Source organism: Rosa chinensis, chromosome 3, assembly GCF_002994745.2.
Source record: "Rosa chinensis cultivar Old Blush chromosome 3, RchiOBHm-V2, whole genome shotgun sequence".
Lineage (NCBI taxonomy): Eukaryota > Viridiplantae > Streptophyta > Magnoliopsida > Rosales > Rosaceae > Rosa > Rosa chinensis.
Genome location: NC_037090.1, coordinates 35,084,629 through 35,105,566, shown reverse-complemented (window position 1 = coordinate 35,105,566; position 20,938 = coordinate 35,084,629). Strand labels below are relative to the sequence as shown.

The window sequence follows — 20,938 nt, the reverse complement described above, 5'->3', positions numbered from 1 at the left end:
TTGTTAAAGGACAAGCAATTTCTGACAAACTTCGAGCACATCCAAGACCATTGATCAAGGCTCTGTGCACGTATACAAGAAAAATTGTTATGCTGCATTGCTGCTAGAGTATCAATAATTCCCAACCCCCTTGTCTGCTTCCCAACGTCCTTGTCTTATTCCCAAATTCAGATTCTGTTCATAATCTGAAAAAAATAAAAAAGTCCACGCTAAAAGCAAGTAGAACAGGTTTGATCTCTGAAAAAAAAAAAAAAAAACTATTGTTCTAATTTCTTTTTAATTCTGTTGCTATTCTTTAATTTTAGTGGAATTTACAGCAGATTGATCATTGGGTGAAGTAGAAGACAAGTGCTTTAGCTTAGAATATCTTTGAGCTTGCTCAAGTATTTAAATTGTGCTTTTGTTTAATTTATGTTTTTCCTTCTAAGTTTAAATGAATTTCTTTTTTGATATTCAGTGATTTTGAAAGACAGCTTTTTCTTTTGTTTGTTTTCTATTTATAATTTTGTGCAATCTATCTTCAGTTTCTTATTACATTCTTCATGTTTTGTGATTCTAGATTTGTTTGTTAATCATTAATAGACTTTAGAAAAAAATTGAGGGTAATTGATAATACTTCAATCTAATCAGCAAAAACAAAATGCTCAACTTCTTATACTACTGATAGATTAACATATCAGTTTAAATATTGTTACAGCTTTTTACACTACTACACTACTGTAGTTTTAATCATCAGTTATCTACAGTAATGTTTCATTATATAATAAACGAATAAACAACTATTGTTTGTTTATAGAAATTATACTCAAATTGGGGGAGAAGTATTGAGAAGTTGAAACTGATGTTTTTATGTCTTATACCAAAGGTGGCACTAAAGATTAGGGATTATAGCGTTGATGTTTCTCTTAGATAGTTGCAGAAGTGTTGCCTTCATCGTGCATTTTTAATGGCTAGATATATTTCAAAGAGTCTTAGAAACGTTTGGTGGTCAATAAGTAGTGGAAGAGGTCAGAGGTGAGTAGGAAAACTATAGAAGGTTCTCATAAACAATAAAGCAAACCAAGACAAAAAGTTCAATTACTTCTTTAACCTATTTATGGCGTAAATCTAAAGTGTGGTTGACATTTCAATTTCAGCTTTAGATTTCTTCAATCAAGTCAATTTGTTATTTGGTACCCTCACAGAGTTAATCACATTATTTGCTAAAACAAACAGTGGCAAACAAATTTACTGATGCCCATGCTTTTTCAAGTGCATTTGTAATTTTGTTGATGCCCTTCTCATGCCTTCTATCTCTAATAATCTCTAGCAGAAAGAACACGGCTTTTATGTTCCTTTTCATAAATCTTTTTATTTAAACACAGTATCAACCTTTTGCAGAGACATGAATAAAAATTTTACTTGAAGAGGCACATGACTGGAAGCTTTCCACTCCATGCAAGCCAATACCACAGGTAAAACTCATCTACACAAATCTTATCCTTCTCTATCAACTGTCTAGAGAAATTGCTAAACCTGCATGATAGTTGAATGTCACTATTCATTTTAGTAATATACTGTTATTGACTAGGCACTCCTTTCCTGATTATAACTGTCATCAACACCAAGAAAGGGCTGAGGGTAGAAAATGTTGCAATTGAAACTCTGGAAGTCTTATCTTGCAAACTAAGACACACACATTGCTAAATTGATTAGGTCTATTTACATATGCATTACATTTCAATTCTGCAAGCAAATAAGGTTCTAAGTTGTGATGTGATGTCTAAATTTTATAGCTTTGATTTACTCAGTTTTGCATTGTGATTTTATATGTGTTCATGTGATAGTTAGGTGTAAAGTACATGTTCTATTCAATACATTTGAGATAATCTTGCCTGTAGGAGAAATGAGTAAAGATAATCTTGCCTGAAAGTGCAGCAATGTAAACCTAAACGAGAGTGTTATGCAGATTATGCCATTCAAAGTGCACATATAAAATAGAAGCAATACTGAATTTAACTTATGCAGATATGAAAGCAATAAGTGATGTATTTGAACTTTGAACATCAAAGTTGAAGTTATTTTGACTGAGACAAGAACCTGATCAACACAGTTCACGAAAAAACAAAATAGCAATTAGACAATCTAGAGGTGTAGAAACTTATAATTCCCTCAATGATATTAGGTGAAAATGCAGTTGACACTAATAATTCTCTCAAGTTGTACCTTAGATGGTAAATGGTGGGAAGTTTTCAGACATTTGCCGTCAATAAGAAATTCACCTCCATAAATAGGACCAGAAGCATTTTCCTAATGTGGACAGGCATGAAATTATATATTATTTTTTTGGCATGCACTCTAGAACTGGAGGAAATATTCCATGAAGCTCATGAAGGGAAATTAATACTCCCAGCCACTGCATTGTATTGATTCACTTAGAATACAGTTTGCACTGAAATCGTAAGTCCGGAAAATGTACTCCCATAGTCCCATATATAAATGAATCATGATCTAAACTTAGTTATTCCATTTTCCTTATTGTCTACACATCTTTTTCAGGTTGTCTTTCTATGTCTTACCATTTCTTTGGTCAATGCAGAGTTCTCTTTGGCCGGCCAACACATAATGGACCTTAGAGACTAAGCCGATCAGAGATGCTCAGCATCCCGAATCTATCAAATCAAAGTTGTCAGCTGCTTCAGCCAGGTACAAATGTTTCTGTCAGGCTCCTCATTGATCTGTTATATAAATTTGCACACATTCATAATCAATATTCAAATTGCATCACTCATGAGCAGTGACTTTCCTCAATGCTCATATATAGTAACTAGCTCCATATAATAAGAAAGATTGGTATATATATGTAGCACTCAACATATCTATCTATTTTGGTGGAGGAAAAAAAAAAAACACCTAGGAAGTAAAATTGGGAAAAAATGGAGCAAAGAAATAATATTAACATTAACTATTTCCTATTTCTGATATGAATTTCTGAAGAGTTTGGGTATGGTTGTTAAGTATATGAGTCCAAACTGTAGCTTAAATACAATTGTGCATAGACTTTTTGATCTGGGTTTTGCCTCATTATGAAGCTCACAATGAGTGATGCTTGACTCACCCTGTATGCCTATTGAAACAAACAAGAGAGTTGGCCAGGGTATTCTATACTATGAGCATTTAGTATTTGTGTTTCAGGAAAAGGCATATATTTAGGTAAATCAAGTATAAGCGTCAAAGGTCATGGTTTTGGCATTAAAGGAGGTTTAATGCTATGAGAGGCTTCATTATGAAAATTATCTGAAATGGATGAGAATGATATGAAGTTTGGTTTTGGTGTGATTGTGAAGTATCAGGAATTAAGTACTTCCAATTTTTTTTTTACGCTTATTCTCATCTATGAAGCTTTTGGTTTCTGAATGACAATTACCTAAATTCAGGTGTTGGAAAGAGTTGCCTGCTTTTACGATTCTCTGATGGCTCCTTCACAACCAGCTTCATACCACTATTGGGTTTGTATTCTTAGGAACTTTGGACATTTTGTATTCAGAAACTCTTTAGCAGATAAATGTTGATTTATCACATTAAGTCAATTGGATGATGATCTATGCCTATAGAATATAGAAATATGGCATTATAAAGTGAAGTGTGTTTTTTTGTTTTAATGTTCTAGAGTCATTACATGAATATATCTTAAAATGCAAGCAGGCTTTTAATGTATCTTTAGGCTCATATTAGCTTAATGAACAGTGTAAGGGCTGCAATGAGAGTATATTATAATGCAAGCAGTCAAAATTCAAGAAGGTAGCTATTTAATAATCCTCTAAAGTTTAGGCGGGCATTTTGATAATTAGATGCAGGTGTCAATTTCTAATTTTGTTTGCTGTTTTGACCCTTTTTGAATCGAACCTTTATGAGAAAATCAAATTTGATTGTCACAGAGATTTTGGAGTTCCATTGGTTCTGCAGCACTTGCAAATGGCTCATCTGCAAGGAATTTTGATACCTATAGTACAAGGAAGTTAATTTAAGGTATTCAACCTATTCAGTTACTGAATCATTAAGCCACATATAATCACATATATGTTTCCCAAATTCCGGAAAAAGAAACCCATTTGTTTATGTAAGTGACGTATTAATTTCTTACAATTGATGGTGTAGTGAAAGCTTTGAATTTAATCTTCAGGCAGTGGGGTATTGAGGCCAATATGAAGCAATGGAATATAACTGGAGACCCATGTAGTGGAGCTGCCAGTGACTCCACTGCATTCGACAGTGGCGATTACAACCCCTTCATCAAATAAGACTGTTCTGTCATTTACTCTCTTACTGTCAATGTTTTTTCTTCAATTCCACTCTGAAGAACCATACTTACCTTAAATATCACACCCATGCAATGATCATGATTTGCATTTGCAGGGAAGTTTATGCCTTTGATGTTGTTGGTGTACTTCGAGAAGAACAATGAAAACTGAGCTACCTATTCAATCTGTGTGCTGATCTAAAAACTGAGCTACCTATTCAATCTGTGTGCTGATCTAAATTATTGTGCTCCAGTTGGACTCATATTGGTAATTGATTAGCCAAATTTAGTACCAAATTTGTAATTTTCGATTATTTTGAAATTTGTAAATACACGAGTCTGGTTAGAACACCAGTTTTTGCAATCTGTAAAATTATAGCAATCTGTAAAATTATAACAACTTCAGTTACATTACATATCCAGCATGAAAATAAACTGATTTCCAGCATGAAAATAATCTGATTTTGTGAATTATCTTTGCTACTTTACCACGCATAGAATTTAGGAAGAAAATAAACCCGCAGCAAAGCGCGGGCATCTTTTCTAGTGAGTCTCTGGACTTCCAGGTCATTAAGGTTCCTTCTAAACCAGAAATCCCAACTTAACAGTAACGAAACAAGAGTTGACACACATACTGGCAATAGAAAATCATGATTTTGACATAATCTGTACAAACAAGGAAAGGAAAGGAAAGAAAGCTACACGATATTAGAATCCCAGCCATTTGCTTGCAGCCAATATTTTCTTTTAATGACTGCGTATACTGAGTTTCTTTACCCCTGGAACCTCCATAGTCATTTCCCAAGAAAAGCCGGTTCTTTTTCACCAAATTCCCCACCCCCAAATCGCCTCTTCTTTCACTTCACCAAATCCCAAGTTATTAAATGATCTTTCATTGCCCTCCCATTAGAAGTCTCTCATCAGTCTCTCAATCCTTGTTGTCACACTAGAAGGAATCTGGAATAGGGACATAGTATAATGGCACACTGCTCTCTTCCACCACCGCGGATCCCAAAAACTCACTGCCCCGGGGTCTGTATGTCACCACCCTTATTAAAATATGTAGATGTATCTTCTATGTCTCATATGTTCTGTAGACACTAACCCCAACATAACGAATACTCCATAGAGCTCGGATATCACTCGAACAAGAAAAGGGTGGATAAATAGAAATGGCAAATCCGTTTTATTTTGGACACACACAATTGAGTCATCACACTTCCTTCAATCAATATTCTTACTAATCCAGGGTACCACATGAAACTCAACTGAATCTCAATGAGAAAACGGCAGACTACATCTGCCAAGAGGCAATGGGATTTACCTAAGCTTGACCTTGTCTTCCTCTAGATGCTTGAAAAAAAAAATTTCGGCTATTAATTTACCTTAATTTTCATGTGAGACCATTTTTCTTGCAAGATGCTTTCTATAAAATCAGCAGCCTGGATGTAACAGAAGGGCCCTAGGACGACCCTGCAATGCTATATTACATGTAATTTCATCTACATGCCATCTTTTGATGCTCAAATATTGCAGGAAAGAAAATAAGGAATGAAACAGTTGTGTGATACTTATAGTCTAGATAAAACTTCATTAAGAACCATCACAATATTCTCATAGCATTCACGAATTCGTGATGCATCTCTGTCCCTTGCTGCATAATCAAGCTGCAATGCACACCAAAATGGTCAAGTCAATGGAAGTGATCTTGTTTACAATAAGTGGGAATAATTGACACAGGAAACAAAGTACAAAATACAAGGAAATCAAAAGAAGAAACAATACGAGGAAATAATAATCCCATGGAAACAATCAACAGAAAAGTATATTTAAAACAAAAATGGCTTTGAAAAGAAGAGCATCAAAGTACTGGCCATTCAACCATCACAAAAGTAATATCCAAACCATCAAGTATTAGACTTCAAAGAACTAGTCAAAATGCCATCCCAGAAAACATCAGAAACAGCATGCAACAACAATATCTTCAGTTTATTGAGCAATTAATCATATATAATTGATTAAGAGGACGGGACATTTGAGTATTGCTGTTCACTTCAATTAAGATGTCTTTAATATTGATTAAGACCTGATAGGTTATCCATGTTCTCAAAAAATCAAATCCGTTTATGGAATCTATTCACTGGGTGGAAATACTTACTCTTGTAACATTGTTGAAGAGATTGGAATACAGTTTCCTCAATAGGGGCCTCTCATTTCCAGGTTTTTGTTGAATAATGGTATAAATGTCCTGCTTCAAGAACGGCGAGCTCTTCCGGACAGCTGTTTGCACTTGTCCCCATGACTCTGACTCTATCAGTTCTTTCACTTGTAATAAAGCTTGTGCATGTCCAATGATACCACTCTCTGCCTCTTCAATTGTCTGATCAGGTGCCACCAGTTGAAAGTCGAACCCATATGCAAGTTTAGTAGAAATTGAATCTTTTGCTAACAATACTAGGCTTAATGCCGCTATTGCTCCTATTCTTCTATTGATATTAATATCAAAATCCTTGAGTCGCATCTCTCTTAACTGAAATGAGGGTTTCAGACAGCAGGAAAATGTAGGATTAAAGTGCATTAGGTTGTTTTGTAGGATTGCTGCCCTCATTGTCAAAGATATCTCCTGCAAAAGCATATCACAGTTGGGTCGCTCTATTCAGAGTTGAAGAAAACGCATGACAACTTCACACAACACACCACAGATTGCAAAGTAGAGTTACAAAGTGTAAAAGACAAGACAGAGACACACCTTGAAGCTTAGGCCTTGAACTTTTGAGAACCAGAAAGCTAAGAGAACAACTTCAATCCTCTAATGCTATAAGAGGGTCTTCAACCTTCATCTGGAGATGGGTCTCAGCGTTTTCAACCCTTGATTCTTGAAAAATAGGAACACTATCCTCACCCTATCTGTATCCGACTTTCTCGCCCCGTCTTTTCGTTTATAACAAGTCGTCAAATTGTTTGGATAAAAAAAAAAAACAAAAAAAAAAAAACAAAATCTCCTAAAATAGAAATCGTCAAATTGTTTGGATAATTTTCTTTTTTATGAAGTTTTTTTTTTTTAATCAAATAAGAACTTCATTAAAAATGAACAACTTACAACGAGTTTTAGGCAACATCTCTTAGAAATGACCACTAGACTTCACACTGGAACTCTATAATGACTGACTCTAAACTTGCACTACAACTGTATGGCAAAGACAACAAACGCAGGAGTAGTGAATCCTTGACATCTCACCTCTCATCCAGTCAATCAGAACTCTGAAACTCGACAACTCATTTGTGTCAATACTAACTCACCAACCAGAGTCCTCCTGACCAGCTTTTGATCGACCAAGCCAACACTCGTTGTGACCTAAACCCAACCAAAAAGGATTGCCGAACATTCAGGCCTGGGACTAAAGAAACCCAACACCATCACCACCCTATTGTCAACACCGTCAATCCACAACTACTCCAAATCACCATCGCCTCTTACCCAAAACTAGACAGGAACGACCCACTAGAAGGCCAAAAATGCTCGTCAATGGCACAACCCAACTTTTTTGCTGACCCAAAACTAGATAGGAACGACCGACTAGAAGGCCAGAGAGAAATTGTCTCTGGCACAACCTGTAGTGCACACGACCCTAAAGCTAAAACCTAACACAACTGAAACAATAGCTAAAACCACAAACCAAACCATGGTAGTGAGACTTATTACCAACAAAACGACTTTAAAAACAACATTAAATAAAAAGACAACCAGGGCAGGGCCCAAAAGTAGAGCCCAAACCCCACATCTAGCCCAAGTAGCAGAGAAATCAGAGCCACCAAGCAGGCCCAGCCCAGTTCCTACACAGCTGACAGCCCCCACCTTCGTTCCCCCATTCCTGACGTGCCACCACCTGCGACGGACTGCCACCGTCAGCGAGCCCCGAAACCGGTTTTCTCGCACCATCGCCGACGATCCACCAACCCGGTCGCGCCACCTCCAAATATCCACAGCCCACATCCCAATCCAGAAGTCCACCCAACCCAGATCGAGTCGAGGACTCCGTAGCGCCAGCCCAGAATAGATCGACAATCCACCACCATCTCTGACCATCCAGGATTCGACCCGCCACAAATCCCATCTCCTCCGCCCTCTTCATCCCCAGACATGCCGCCCAACCAACCCACAACTTCCATTTGCAAGTACTGAACCACCATCCCCCAACAACTCTGATCTCCCCTACCACCAGCCATCAAACCCAACGATCAAGAGCAAAGCCACCCCGATTGAAGGGACCACGATTACCCAGCAACAAGGTCCGTCCGACGACAGTGTCCGTTGACGCCCCCCCGGACGAAGGCAAGAGAGTTTTTTTTTTTTTTTTTTTTGGAAAGCAGAGAGAGATAGTTTTATTTTTGTAGTTCTGTAAAAAAGAAAACTCCTAAAATAGAAAATTAGTTGAAAATACCTAATTCATAATTCTTTCTTTTTTTATATAAAAAAAACAACTCAAATGCTACAACTAGTCTATCGTGAGTTCAATTCACGACCTCCCACTTACGAATGAGAGACTATATCACTAGACTAAATGGTACTACGCACAAAATTAAGCTTTTGATAGCTAATTAATTTTCACTACCAAAATTGAATTAAAGGCTATATTTAAATTATATTAAAGGTATAATTTCAGTTTATCTCCTTAGGTTTGGGTCCAACATCATGTTAATTACTGTTATTTCAATTTAATCAGCAACACTCATAAACTTTCTAATTTCACTAGTCATGTCTAATTTCACTTGTTCCGGCCAAATTATATGTTAGCTTTGATGATGGGGCCCACTTTAAAAGCAAAATGGTCATTTCAAGACAAAAAAATAATTTTTTTAAAAAATCCCTACTAACAAAAAAACTCCTCTTCCTCTGATCCTCCTCTCCCCAACAATCATGTCAATCTCACGAGGCGACTCGTCTGTCTACCCCCTGCAGTCCCAATATCCTTACCATTCTCAATCGACCATTGTTAACCTTAGCCACCTTGTTTTCCCCCTAATCCAAACTCACAGTTTAATCAGAACCAAAATCCTCAACCTTGTTGCTTCATTTCTTCAAAACCAGAACCCTAGAAATCCATAAAACCTTCATTGAAAACCCTAACTTCCATATAAGACGAAGCTTCAGCTCCTCTGAAAATTCAATCCAAAAAAAATGGTCACTACTAAACCCCCAGAAATTGACAACCGCAAATCCTAATCTAGACCGAGAGAGACAACTTTCTTCTGTTCCTCAATCAAGCTGGACTTCAAAGGCGAAGTGAATTGCACACTCGATGGGGAAATTTTCCGAGAAATGCAAGAGAGTTTAGGATTCTAGGAAAAAAGGGAGGAATGAGAGATCGAATTGTGCTTCATTACCTTAGCTGATGCTGAGGCAGAACATCGAATCTTGTAAATGTGGAGTTATGCATCATTGTTCTCTCTCATAACCCGGCTACTGGATTAGAGCTCCGACTTGTTCTCTTCTTGCTTACACTTTTAGGTCCTAAATCAAAGCTTCGATAGGTCCGGGGGCTTCAAATTTCGCAGAGCTGCGGAGACTTGCTTCTGCTGCTCATACAGTAAAGTCAAAGCTTTCACCTTTTTCCTTCAATCTATAATGTAGGTTTCACAGAGGAAGAAGATTTGAGTGGGTCTGTTCTTGATCCGACCTAGTTTTTGTTCACTTTGCGATTGAGTTGATACATGCAATTTCGGGTTTTGAATTCTTGAGTTTTCCTCACAAGCCTAGAAAAAATTGAAGGCAGTCAAGATTGCTGGTCAAATTGCCTAGTTGATTAAACTAATCAAATTGCATAAAGATTGAAGCTTTTTCCTGAATGCATAACATAAATTGGATTTGGGAAGATCAAGATTGTGATTTTGGGTATTAAGTTTGGAAGGAAATTTTGGGGAGAGGGGATCAAGGGAAGAAAAAAAAACATATGGGTTTTCTTTTTGTCCTAAAAAGACCATTTTATCTCCTAAAGCAGGCCCCATTGTCGGAGTTAATGTCCAATTTGGACTAAGCAATTGAAATTAGACAAAGCTGATGAGATTAGAAAATATAGGGTGTTACTAATTAAATTGAAACCATAGGGATTAACATGATGTTGGACCCAAACCTCATAGGAGTAAACTGAATTTAGTCTTACATTCAATTAAAATTTGAGATTTATATTCTACCACTATGCCACTTTCTCGCAACGCTTTGTGATCCCCTGAAAATTCATAATTATTTTTCAAGGATTTTTCAGAATTTAATTAGTAATTTTTGGATAATTTTGTGGTTCGTAGATGGAGCGGAAGTGTTTCGGATAAATAATTACTCGAAACGTTTTATTTTCAAAGAGTCAAGAGTTGACTTTTTATTCATTGAGTTTCTCCGAAAACTCCTTTTACGAAAGTCGTAAAGCGGTGAATACGGGTTCGTGAATATGTGGTATGCGTAAATCAGAGTTCATACGAGAGAGTTATGGTTAGTGAAAGTTATTTCCATTTTCAAAAAATTTTGTATAAATAGGGAAATTTTCGGATTGGTTTGCACAAAAAACAAAAGTTGCCATTTTTGTCAAATTCCAGAAATTTCCAGAAACTGAACTCTCTCAGTTTTTCGATTAACCTGACCTGGACCAAAATCAAAGACCTGACTTTTCCGACGAGCTCCGGCGATGGCAGACCACCAAATCAACCCAGATCTTTTCCTCTCCTCGTTCTGGTCCTCCCTACGGTGGTCTCTAGTGGCAATTCTCACCCACGGTGGCACAACGAGGCGGCGAAGATATGTGGCGGCGAACCGGATCGGTTTTCTCGATTCCGACGACGGCTGGAGGTGAAACCAGTCTTGTTGTGCTCATGAGCACCTCCTCTATCGATCCTTGGTGGTGGTTTTGATCAATTTTTCGATGTGGAATTGCAACTCTAGGTGAACAGTAATTCCTGGGCTTGCGGCGGTGATCAGCTACGATCTGGGCCGAGTTGGCTTGAACTTCAAGTATTAAAGTTGATCCTCATTGTATGAACTCCATTTTGGATTGGATTAAGGTGGTTTTGAGTTTGGCCGGCGGTGCATGGGGTGCACGTGCAGCCGTCTGGGGCGGCGCGTCTGGCCATGTCAGGGGTAGTTTCTTACTTCATTTATCATCTACTCGTCGATGTGAGCATTTTGATATATGATTTGTAAATTTTGGTGATCGTATGAGCATGTTAGGATTTTTAGATATTTCGAATCGTTCGGTTTTCGATCGGTGAGGATCTGACTGTTGGATCAACTTGTAGTTTTGACATATCGATCGTAGGAGTGTTCCATAGACTTTGGGTGGTCTCGGATGGGGTTTTGCCTCGATCAGCATTACTTTCGAATTTTAGTTTAAATGGGGGATTAGAACTTTAATCACTTTGTGATTCGTGCACTGAATTGAGACCATATGTGTTTAGGTACTTGACTGAATTGTGTTGAAAGGATTGCAGCGATTTGTGCTTGTCTTAGTTAGTGGGTGAAGACGCAACAGGATTCAAAGGTGAATAAATCTCACAATGTGCATTTACGAGCAAGTTACCATATTGTCATGGAGTTAATTGTTTAACTATGACTATAGTTGGTATTAGTGGCATTCTTGAGTGGATGACTACGTGTATATATATGTGTGTGTGTGTGTGTGTGTGTGTTTACGTGAAACATATATATAGGTATTGGTGTATTTGTTGTGATATGAGTAGTATATGATGTATTGAGTTCATTATCGTTTGGAAATAGTGAAATTGTGTATTGAGTTAAGATTATAGAATATCATTTGTTGAGATTGCAAACAATGATTAGAATTGAGTTCATTATTGTTTGAGAATAGTGAAATTGTGTATTGAGTTGTGATTGTAGAGATTCATTTGATGAGATAGCATAGGTCTTTTAGGAATATCTGTGTGATGATCTTTGTAATGATTATCATGTAAAGCATGTGTAAGGATATCTGAGTGATGATCGGTGAAATCAGTGTGATGATCTTTATGATGAATGTTGTGTAAAGCATGTGGGAATTGAATATCTTAGTGATGACTAGTGAAATCTATGTGATGATTGCTCTGTAAAGGAGTTGAATTATTATTAAGTTAACAATGATCGAGAGGGTTGCTGTGATGATTTTTCAGTGAAGGAGGTTAGTTTGTTATTAAGTTAACAACTAATGAGATGGTAATCGTGATGATCGGAGCTACATATAGATGTGAGGGCATGGAGTTGTAACTATTACTATGATTTGAATTGTTTTTTTTAATGTAACATCTTGAACTAAAACTATACGTATGGGCTACTATGAATTGATTTACCCTTATTTGATTTGTGATTGTCATGCTTTCTTCTTGGTTTTAATGTTGAGGGTTGTTGAGGGTTTGAATGATTTGAAGGGCTATAGTGGTGACAAGTGTTCCCTGTGGGGAGGATAGGAAGGTGATTTCATTGATTTTCGCCTTTGATGTCATGTTGATGACAAAGGCTTCAAATGGGGAGGAAAGGAGTGTGATTTTGTAATTCGCCGTAGTGCCTTAAAATGTTTTCAAACATTACTTGAGGAGGTTTTGTTTGACTGAAATTTGTGTAATTTTATGCTTTTAGTCATGAGTTGACTTACGTAAGCATGACATGGAAGGATATGAAACTGATGGTTGTAGTTGTGAGTTATGTGCTAATCGGTGTTTAGGTTGAGGTGACTTAAGAATGTGTTTCTGTTTTGTGGTTTTGAGTTTACTCATATAAGCTTTCATAAGCTTACCGGGTTTGTTATGTGGCAACTCGGTGTATTATTCGATAGTGTAGGGGTTAATCTTGTAGGTCAGGAAAATTGTGGCTGAAGCTGTGACTTTGTAGCAGCTGATTGGGTAGAAAGCTAATTTTGTGGCTTTACTGTTGTTAAGACTTCCATTGTGTAGTAAGCTCTGAGGAGTGGTTACTTATTATTTTGTTAATGCAATTTAATTTGTAGACTCTGTGTAATGTAATATGTGACTCTAAATAAACGAGTCTGTATTCACATAGTGGGTTCGGGACATAGGGTTCATTAGACTTTCATTCTGTTCATTTGATGGTTCTTGGAAACTGCCATATATTTTTGAAAAGTTTTGTCTAACTTTTTTAATGAAAAGTGTGACTTACTCTTTTCTTGAAACTAGATTTTGGTTTAAGAGTGCTTCTAGTCATACCTCCCAAATTAGCATATTCACCACGCTATCGCTACACACCTTTCGGTAATAGTCCAAACTTGGATCAATGTTAATGGGATTTGGCTACCGCCAGATCTTGAATATTAAATGTACTTACATAAGTATTTGCAAGCATAATTAGCTATAATGAGCCGCGCTCATGATACAGCCAGTGATACCAACTACCGCCAACTGTGTGACATACGGAAACACAGCCAAACAAGCTACAGCCTGAGCCCCGGCTCACCCCCAGATCATCGTTGACGCGCCACCACTCACCGCGCCAAGTTAGCATCAGAAGCTCCAGAAGCTGGAAACTGAAGTACATCAGTCCCACATTGAAAACATGGAAGAGCTCAGTCTCTTCCCCACCTATAAAAGGTTATCTCCTCATTAATTACGCATTTACTACTTACCTACTGTTATTCTGTCAACATAAATACATTGACTAACTTAGGCATCGGAGAAGAGAAGACCGCCCAGCGCGGTCTCCCTCTGACGCCGCTTTGTATTTCACTTGACAGGTAGCGGAAGCTCTGAGAACATTGCAAGTAGCGGTCCGCCCATCAAACTAACGTTAAGAAAGATTAAGCTACCGCTCAATCTTAAACATTAACATTAGTACCGTCTGTGGGAACCCTTGAACAAAAGGCCATCCCACCACAACCACCATGACTAACAGTAGCGGGGGAAACGCTGAGGAGGAAGCGGAGATGCCAACCCCCATCCCACTAACCCAGCGGTTAACATTAACCGAGCACTATTCAACACTCCGGTCAACCCTGGCGTGGAACCCCAAGGCTCATCCCAGGTCCCACTGACCAGACTGCAGCGGAGGCACGACCAGGCAGCAGTCGCCCACCAGGCCGGGATCTCTCCGCTATGTATGAGCTAGCATTGGCGGACCTTCACAAGGCAAATAGAGAGCGCGAACAAGAGCTCAGAGAAAAGGTCGAGGCCCAAAAGAAAGTGGCCACGCTGATGTCAAAATTCGACGAGCTGAAAATGGCGTTGGAGGCAAACACTAACCCAGCGCAGAGCGAGCAATCGCGGAGCACCAGAGGTAGTCGACCCAATACCGGCGGATTGGTAACCGTACCAATCATACAAATGCAGGTACCGCTGAACCCACCAGAACTATTGGGAATGGGCCCACCTCCCCTGCCCCGCCTAATGATGGAACAGGAAGATGAGTCATAGCCGCACACCAACCTCTCGGCAGCCAGGGCCAGGATCGAGGGCAATCCACCTGTCCTTAGGCGGGAGCTGGTTCAGCGGAATCTCCAGGTAGGGTCTGCTGGCGACACAACCGCCTTAATCCTAGAGAGAATGCAGCAATTAGAGTAAAGGCTAATCCGGGCAGAGGCAGGTGCCCCAGCTCCAATCCCAAATCTGCTCTTTGCGTCTAGACCAGGACCATTCACCGCTAGGATCTTGCAAGTCGTCAGACCAGCATATGCAAAGACACCAAAGATGTCACATTACAACAGCATGACCGACCCCTTCGTTCACATGGACACCTTCAAGAAGGTCACTAACAACAAGGGATTTGATGACGCCACCCTTTGCCACTTGTTCAGCGAAACATTGGATAGTGAGGCGATGAGTTGGTTCTTTGAGTGCCCACCGGGATCCATCGACTCATTCCAGGCACTATCAAATGCTTTCCTCTCTCAGTTCATCCTCCTAGCCGCCGGACATCACAACACAAGTCAGTTGTTCAAAGTCAAATAGGGCGCCGAGGAGGCGTTGAAGGCATTTGTCACCAAGTGGCAGGCGGTAGCATCTCAGTGCCGCGATCTTGACAAAACAATGGCGTTGGCAGCCTTCAAGCAAGGACTCCTCAAGGGGCCATTTCTCTACCACCTCAATTACAATCACCCAAATGCCACGTATGACCATGTCATGGGCGAGGCAGTCATCCATGACAGGCAGAATTCATCACATATGGAGAAACCCCACCATCGCCGCCAACACCAGAAAAGTCCGCTCAGCCCTCCTCGAGCCAGCAGGAAACAGCTAACAAAACCTCTGTTACGCCGCCAACTGATAGGAAGAGAGAGTGGCAACAGGGAAATTACCAGAGCAAGCGGCAGAAGGACCAACATTACAACAAGGGCAACCACTCATCCCATGGGGATAACCGTAACAAACCGACAGAGTCCTCTCACCGGTACGCGGTGTTTACAGTCCTCATAGCCTCATATGAGGAGATATACGACCAGTGCAAGGACTAGATTCCGCCACCACTCCCAAGAAAGTACCCAAGAGTAGGAAAACCAAGGAACACCGGCAAGTGGTGCAAATACCACGAGAACAGCGGTCACAACACCAACAATTGCAATGCTCTCAAAATAGCTATAGAGACTTTGTACCATGATGGCAAGATGGAGCAATTCAAGGTACGCTAACCGCCACCAGTGGTCACCAACATTGAGCCCATGGGCCGCATCAACACCATCGACGGTGGTGCTCTGATCACCAACATGTCTCATAGGGCAAGAAAGTGCTATGCACGCTCTAACCACTCTAAGGAAGTTTGCAACATCCTCTATGAGAGATCTGCTAAACTTCCAAGATCTGGTTGGGAACCCATCACCTTCTCGGAGGAGGAAGAGCGCAGAGTATATCTGCCCCACAACCATCCATTCTTGATCGACGCCATACTCGACAAATGGTCAGTGGGAAGAGTCCTTGTCGACAGCGGATCCGCTGTCAATGTCATCTTCAATGGCTGCTACAACCAACTCCAGCAGAACAGATAATTGCTCCAGGACCACGAGCAGCTGCTCAGCTTCTCTGGTGACATCACACAACCGTTGGGTTCTAACTACATGCGACTAGTTATCGGCACCAGTCCATGTACGGTGGAGATACATACAGAGTTCATCATGGTTGATTGCTTCAGTTCATATAACGCCATCATCGGTCGACCGGCACTTAACAAGCTCAAGTGCATCATAGCCGGGTACATGCTTCTCATGAAGTTTCCCACACCCAACGGGACATGATGTGTGAAAGGAAGCCAACAGCTGGCAGTAGAATGTTACTCAACAACGGTGGCACAATCAGCACGCCGCCATGAGATCCTAACAGTAGGAAACCATATACCAGCGACCAATATCTTTGAAGACCCTAGGGATGTTAAGAAGAAATATGTCAAAAAGGAACCTGTCAACCCAGAAGCATCCTTGAGGGTTGTCAGCATCTCCGACGAACACCCTGAGCGGACAGTCCTTATCGGCACCCAGCTAGACCCAGAGGTAGCGGCTAAACTCGCCCAGTTTCTACGTGACAATGCCGCCGTCTTTGCATGGTCCTACGATGACATGCCAGGGATCTCCCCTGAGATCATCACACACAAGTTGAGCATCAAACCATCCTTTTATCCTGTCAAGCAGCGGCGAAGGGCCTTTGATGAAGAGAGGTATCGGGCAATAGGAGAGGAAGTCGCCAGACTCCAACACATTGGGTTCATCTGCCAAGTCAATTACCCTAAGTGGATTTCCAACATGGTCATGGTCAAGAAACCTAGCAGAAGGTGGCGGATGTGTGTCGACTTCAAGGGCCTCAACAAGGCATGCTCCAAGGACAACTTCCCGCTACCCCGCATAGATCAGTTGGTCGATGCAACCGATGGACACGAGCTACTCAACACAATCAGATCAAGATGCACCCCGAGGACCAAGAGTGCACCGCCTTCACCACCGGCAAGGGCCTATACTGTTTCAATGTCATGCCCTTCGGTTTGAAGAACGCCGGTGCAACCTATCAGCGGTTGATGAATGCCATGTTTGCTAAGCACCTCGGCAAGATAATAGAGATCTACGTGGATGACATGTTGGTAAAAAGCATCAAGGCCAGCGGATACGTGGCAAACCTCAGAATCATATTCGCCATTCTCTTGGTTTATGGTATGCGCCTCAACCCAAAAAAATGTTTATTTGGCGTCACCGCCAGCAAATTTCTGGGCTACATAGTCAGCGAACGGGGCATAGAGGCCAATCCTGACAAGGTGCAAGCCATCCTCAACATGAAGTCCCCGGAGTGGAAGGTACACGTTCAGAGCCTCCAGGGAAAGCTAACCGCTCTCTCTCGGTTCATCTCCAGACTCACCGACAGATGTCTCCCATTTTTCAAAGTGCTGAAAAACACACACAAGAAAGTAATTGATTGGACCCCAGAGTCTGAGGCGGCATTCCAGAGCTTGAAGGAATACTTGGCAGTAGTCCCACTTCTTTCCATTCCGGTACAGGGTGAGACACTATACATCTACCTAGCGGTATCCCTATCAGCGGTAAGCTGCGCCATCGTGCTACGAGAGGGTCAGAAGGAGCTCCCGGTATTCTACGCCGGCAGGGGCATGAATGGGGTAGAGATGAGATATCCTCCTCTAGAGAGGCTCGCTCTCGCACTCATTGTTGCCGCTAGACACCTCCACCAATACTTTCAGGCTCACACAATTCATGTCCTAACAAACCAACCGCTGAGGCAAATAATGCAGAACCCCGAGCACTCCGGGTGCCTCAACAAGTGGGCCATCGAGCTCAGCAAGTTCAACATTGACTACAAGCCAAGGACCGCCATGAAAGGCCAGGCAATGGCATATTTCATCGCTGAACTCACCGAGCATCAAGATGAACCCAACCTAGGGGCACAAGAGGCCAACACATAAATGGTAACCGCTGGGGAACCAGCCCCCCAGCAGCAGTCAGACTGGAAACTCCATGTAGACGGCTCCGCCTGCGCCAAGGCCTGCGGCGCCGGAGTCATCTTGACGGGACCAGGAGGACTAAACTTGGAATAATGGTTAAAATTTAATTTCAAAGCCTCAAACAACATGGCGGAGTATGAAGCGCTCATTGTCGGCTTACTCCTCGCCATCGATTCAGGAGCTGACAATGTCATCATATTCAGCGACTCTCAACTAGTTGTTAACCAAGTCAACGACAGCTTCAGGGCCAAAGACCAGCAGTTAGCGGCATACGTGGGTATGTCAAGACACTACTCAAAAAATTCAAATTTCACACCATCACACAGATTCCCCAGGAAAAGAACGCCAATGCTGATTCACTGGCAAGACTAGCAACTGCTCAACCACACCAAAGTCCAGCGGACACAAGGGTGGAGTGCCTTGACAAGCCAAGCATCACCAAAACCCTGGGGGAAATCTTTAACATTGAGGTCAATCCTAGCTGGATGGATGAAATCATAGAGTACAAGCGCAATGGAACACTACCCACCGACAAGGTCGAAGCAAGGCAGCTTAAGCGGAGGGCAACCTGCAATAACATCCAGAATGACAAGCTTTACCATCAGGGATTCACCCATCCCAACCTCCGGTGTCTAACCCCAGAAGAGGGAAAGGCAGTTCTGGTAATAATACACGCTGGAGAATGTGGAAACCACTCGGGCGCCAGGTCTTTGGCCAATCGCACAATGCGACAAGGTTACTTTTGGCCCACGCTCGGGCACGACGCCGGGAAGGTCTCTAGGTCCTGCCACAAGTGTCAACAATACGCTGACCTTCCCCATGCCCTGGCGGAGCCCTTGTCGATCATAATTGGCCCATGGATCCACTCCATGTGGAGCCTGGACTTGCTTGGAAAACTCCCAACCACCAAGGGCTAATTCAAGTACATCATTGTTGCCATCAACTACAACAGTAAGTGGATAGAGGCGGAGCCGCTAACGGCCATAACTACCGCCAAGGTAACCCACTTCCTCTGGAAGAACATCTACTTCCGCTACGGCGTCCCCCACACAATCATCACAGACAATAGCACACAGTTCAACAACAAGGAACTCATATCTTTCACCACCAACCTGGGCACCAAGTTGAGTTTTGCATCTGTCGCTCACCCCCAAACTAACGGCCAAGTCGAAGAAGCAAACAAGATAATCAAGAAGCTGCTAATAAAGAAGCTCGGCGACGCAAAGGGATTATGGGCAGAGAAACTCCTGGAAGTACTTTGGGCCATCAGGACTACCCCCACTTCCGCCACCGGTGAAACACCATTCTATATGATGTTCGGCACTGAAGCCGTCCTACCAGTTGAGGTCACCCAACCTACCGCTAGGGTCGAGGGCTACTACTCCAAGACCAACAGCGAAGGCGTCAACCTCGACAAGGACCTCCTCGAAGAAGGACGCCACAAGGCCCATTTGCACAACTTGCAAAACAAGCAGCGAGTATCACGTTTCTACAACGCCAGAGTTAAAGCCCGCAACCTCTAAATGGGGGACTGGGTAATAAAGGAAGTCATTCCATCGCCAACGGCACTCCGCCCAACTTGGGAAGGACCGTACAAAATAGTAGAAGTCGTTAGCCCTAGCACCTTCCACTTAATGGACAAGGATGGTGTCACAACGACCTACCCTTGGAATACCGAGCACCTTCGGTATTACTACAAATAGTCATGCCGTTACGTAAGAGCATCTTGACTTAGCTAAATTTTTGGTCAACATTTAGCTAAGGGAAGCTACCCAACGGGTACAACCCCGCTTTTGTAAACGCTGACCTATCAGCTATCAATGAAACGAGGAATTATTCAAACCATTGTCTCCGAGTCCAAGCACAAGAGTTAACTGGCAACGCCAACAATATTCGGCGGACCACGTCCGCTACATCGTGCACTTGGAATAATTTTAATTCCTTTAATGTTTCGTTGATTAGTAAAAGTGCAAGTCAAAACTCTAGCGGTAAAACAACATTCAAACAACAGTCATCGAAAGGAATCCCACACTTTGAATATTTCAAAAGCAAAATACTTCGTATATTCAGGATCGAGAATCCCCGCCCAAAAGTAGTCACATTACAAAAATAAACAAGCCTTAGCGGCATTACAAAAGCTACGGAGTATTCGTCACTAATTCTCGGGAGTAGCAACAACCTCTTCACCCTCCAGCAGTAGGGGTGGCCCAGCCAGGCTGCTCGTTTGATCAGATCCAAGAGCGGTAGGGCTCGGCGTCACCATGGTGCCATCCGCTCGGGTACTGGCGGCCATGAAATTAGCATGGGAGATGTTAAATTGAGTAGGAGGTGGAGTCCGCTGAGAATTGTCCGCCAGACGCTCACCACTCTCTCCGCTACCTGAGCGGGCACCCTCAGCTCAGGTAGGAACCGCACTGCTTGCGGGCTCCCGCTGACCAGATGACCCGACGGGTTGGGACTCTTTCACCCAGTCGATGGTGCCCTTTTGCTTCAGCATGTCCAAGTTGGCAGCAGCACCAGCCTTCGCCGCCTCCTTCATGGCTCACTTGTACTCCGCAGATTGCTTGAATGCCTCCACATCGGCGACCTCTATGCGGCTCTTCTCAGCTTCCAGACGGGCAACCTCGCCCTCCAGCCTCTTCACCTCAGCGGACTTAGCAGCAGAATCTCGCTGAAGGATCTCAACTTTCTTAGCCTTAGCCACCACTTGATCCTTCAGCAAGACTATGTCTTGCTCTAGCTGGGAG

At 41.8% G+C, this 20,938-nt stretch overlaps 1 protein-coding gene and 1 long non-coding RNA gene across 3 annotated transcripts; one reads left to right on the top strand and one right to left on the bottom strand.

Moving 5' to 3' along the window:
• Positions 1 to 225: 225 nt before the first annotated feature.
• LOC112193439 lies at positions 226 to 4,404 on the top strand. Of its 2 annotated transcripts, none has more exons than XR_002933895.2 (6): positions 226 to 383; positions 1,381 to 1,454; positions 2,579 to 2,685; positions 3,417 to 3,488; positions 3,918 to 4,008; positions 4,163 to 4,404. It is a non-coding gene; the product is annotated as an uncharacterized LOC112193439 (long non-coding RNA). The 2 variants fall into 2 exon arrangements; XR_002933894.2 differs by having other exon boundaries at positions 4,138 to 4,404.
• Positions 4,405 to 4,880: 476 nt separating this feature from the next.
• On the bottom strand, positions 4,881 to 7,197 carry LOC112193549 (psbQ-like protein 3, chloroplastic). Its single transcript, XM_024333734.2, has 3 exons — positions 7,029 to 7,197; positions 6,438 to 6,902; positions 4,881 to 5,946 (listed from the first exon to the last, which is right to left on the bottom strand). Exons 2-3 carry the CDS (start codon positions 6,885 to 6,887, stop codon positions 5,851 to 5,853), a joined length of 546 nt encoding a protein of 181 aa, XP_024189502.1. The 5' UTR covers positions 6,888 to 6,902; positions 7,029 to 7,197; the 3' UTR covers positions 4,881 to 5,850.
• Between the last annotated feature and the right edge of the window lie 13,741 nt (positions 7,198 to 20,938).

Excerpts from the sequence above, each read along its gene's own strand:
- LOC112193549 (XM_024333734.2), bottom strand. The coding sequence starts at position 6,887 with ATGAGGGCAGCAATCCTACAAAACAACCTAATGCACTTTAATCCTACA. Across the intron at positions 5,947-6,437 it reads TCTTCAACAATGTTACAAGA|CTTGATTATGCAGCAAGGGA; the intron begins GTAAGTATTTCC and ends TGTGCATTGCAG.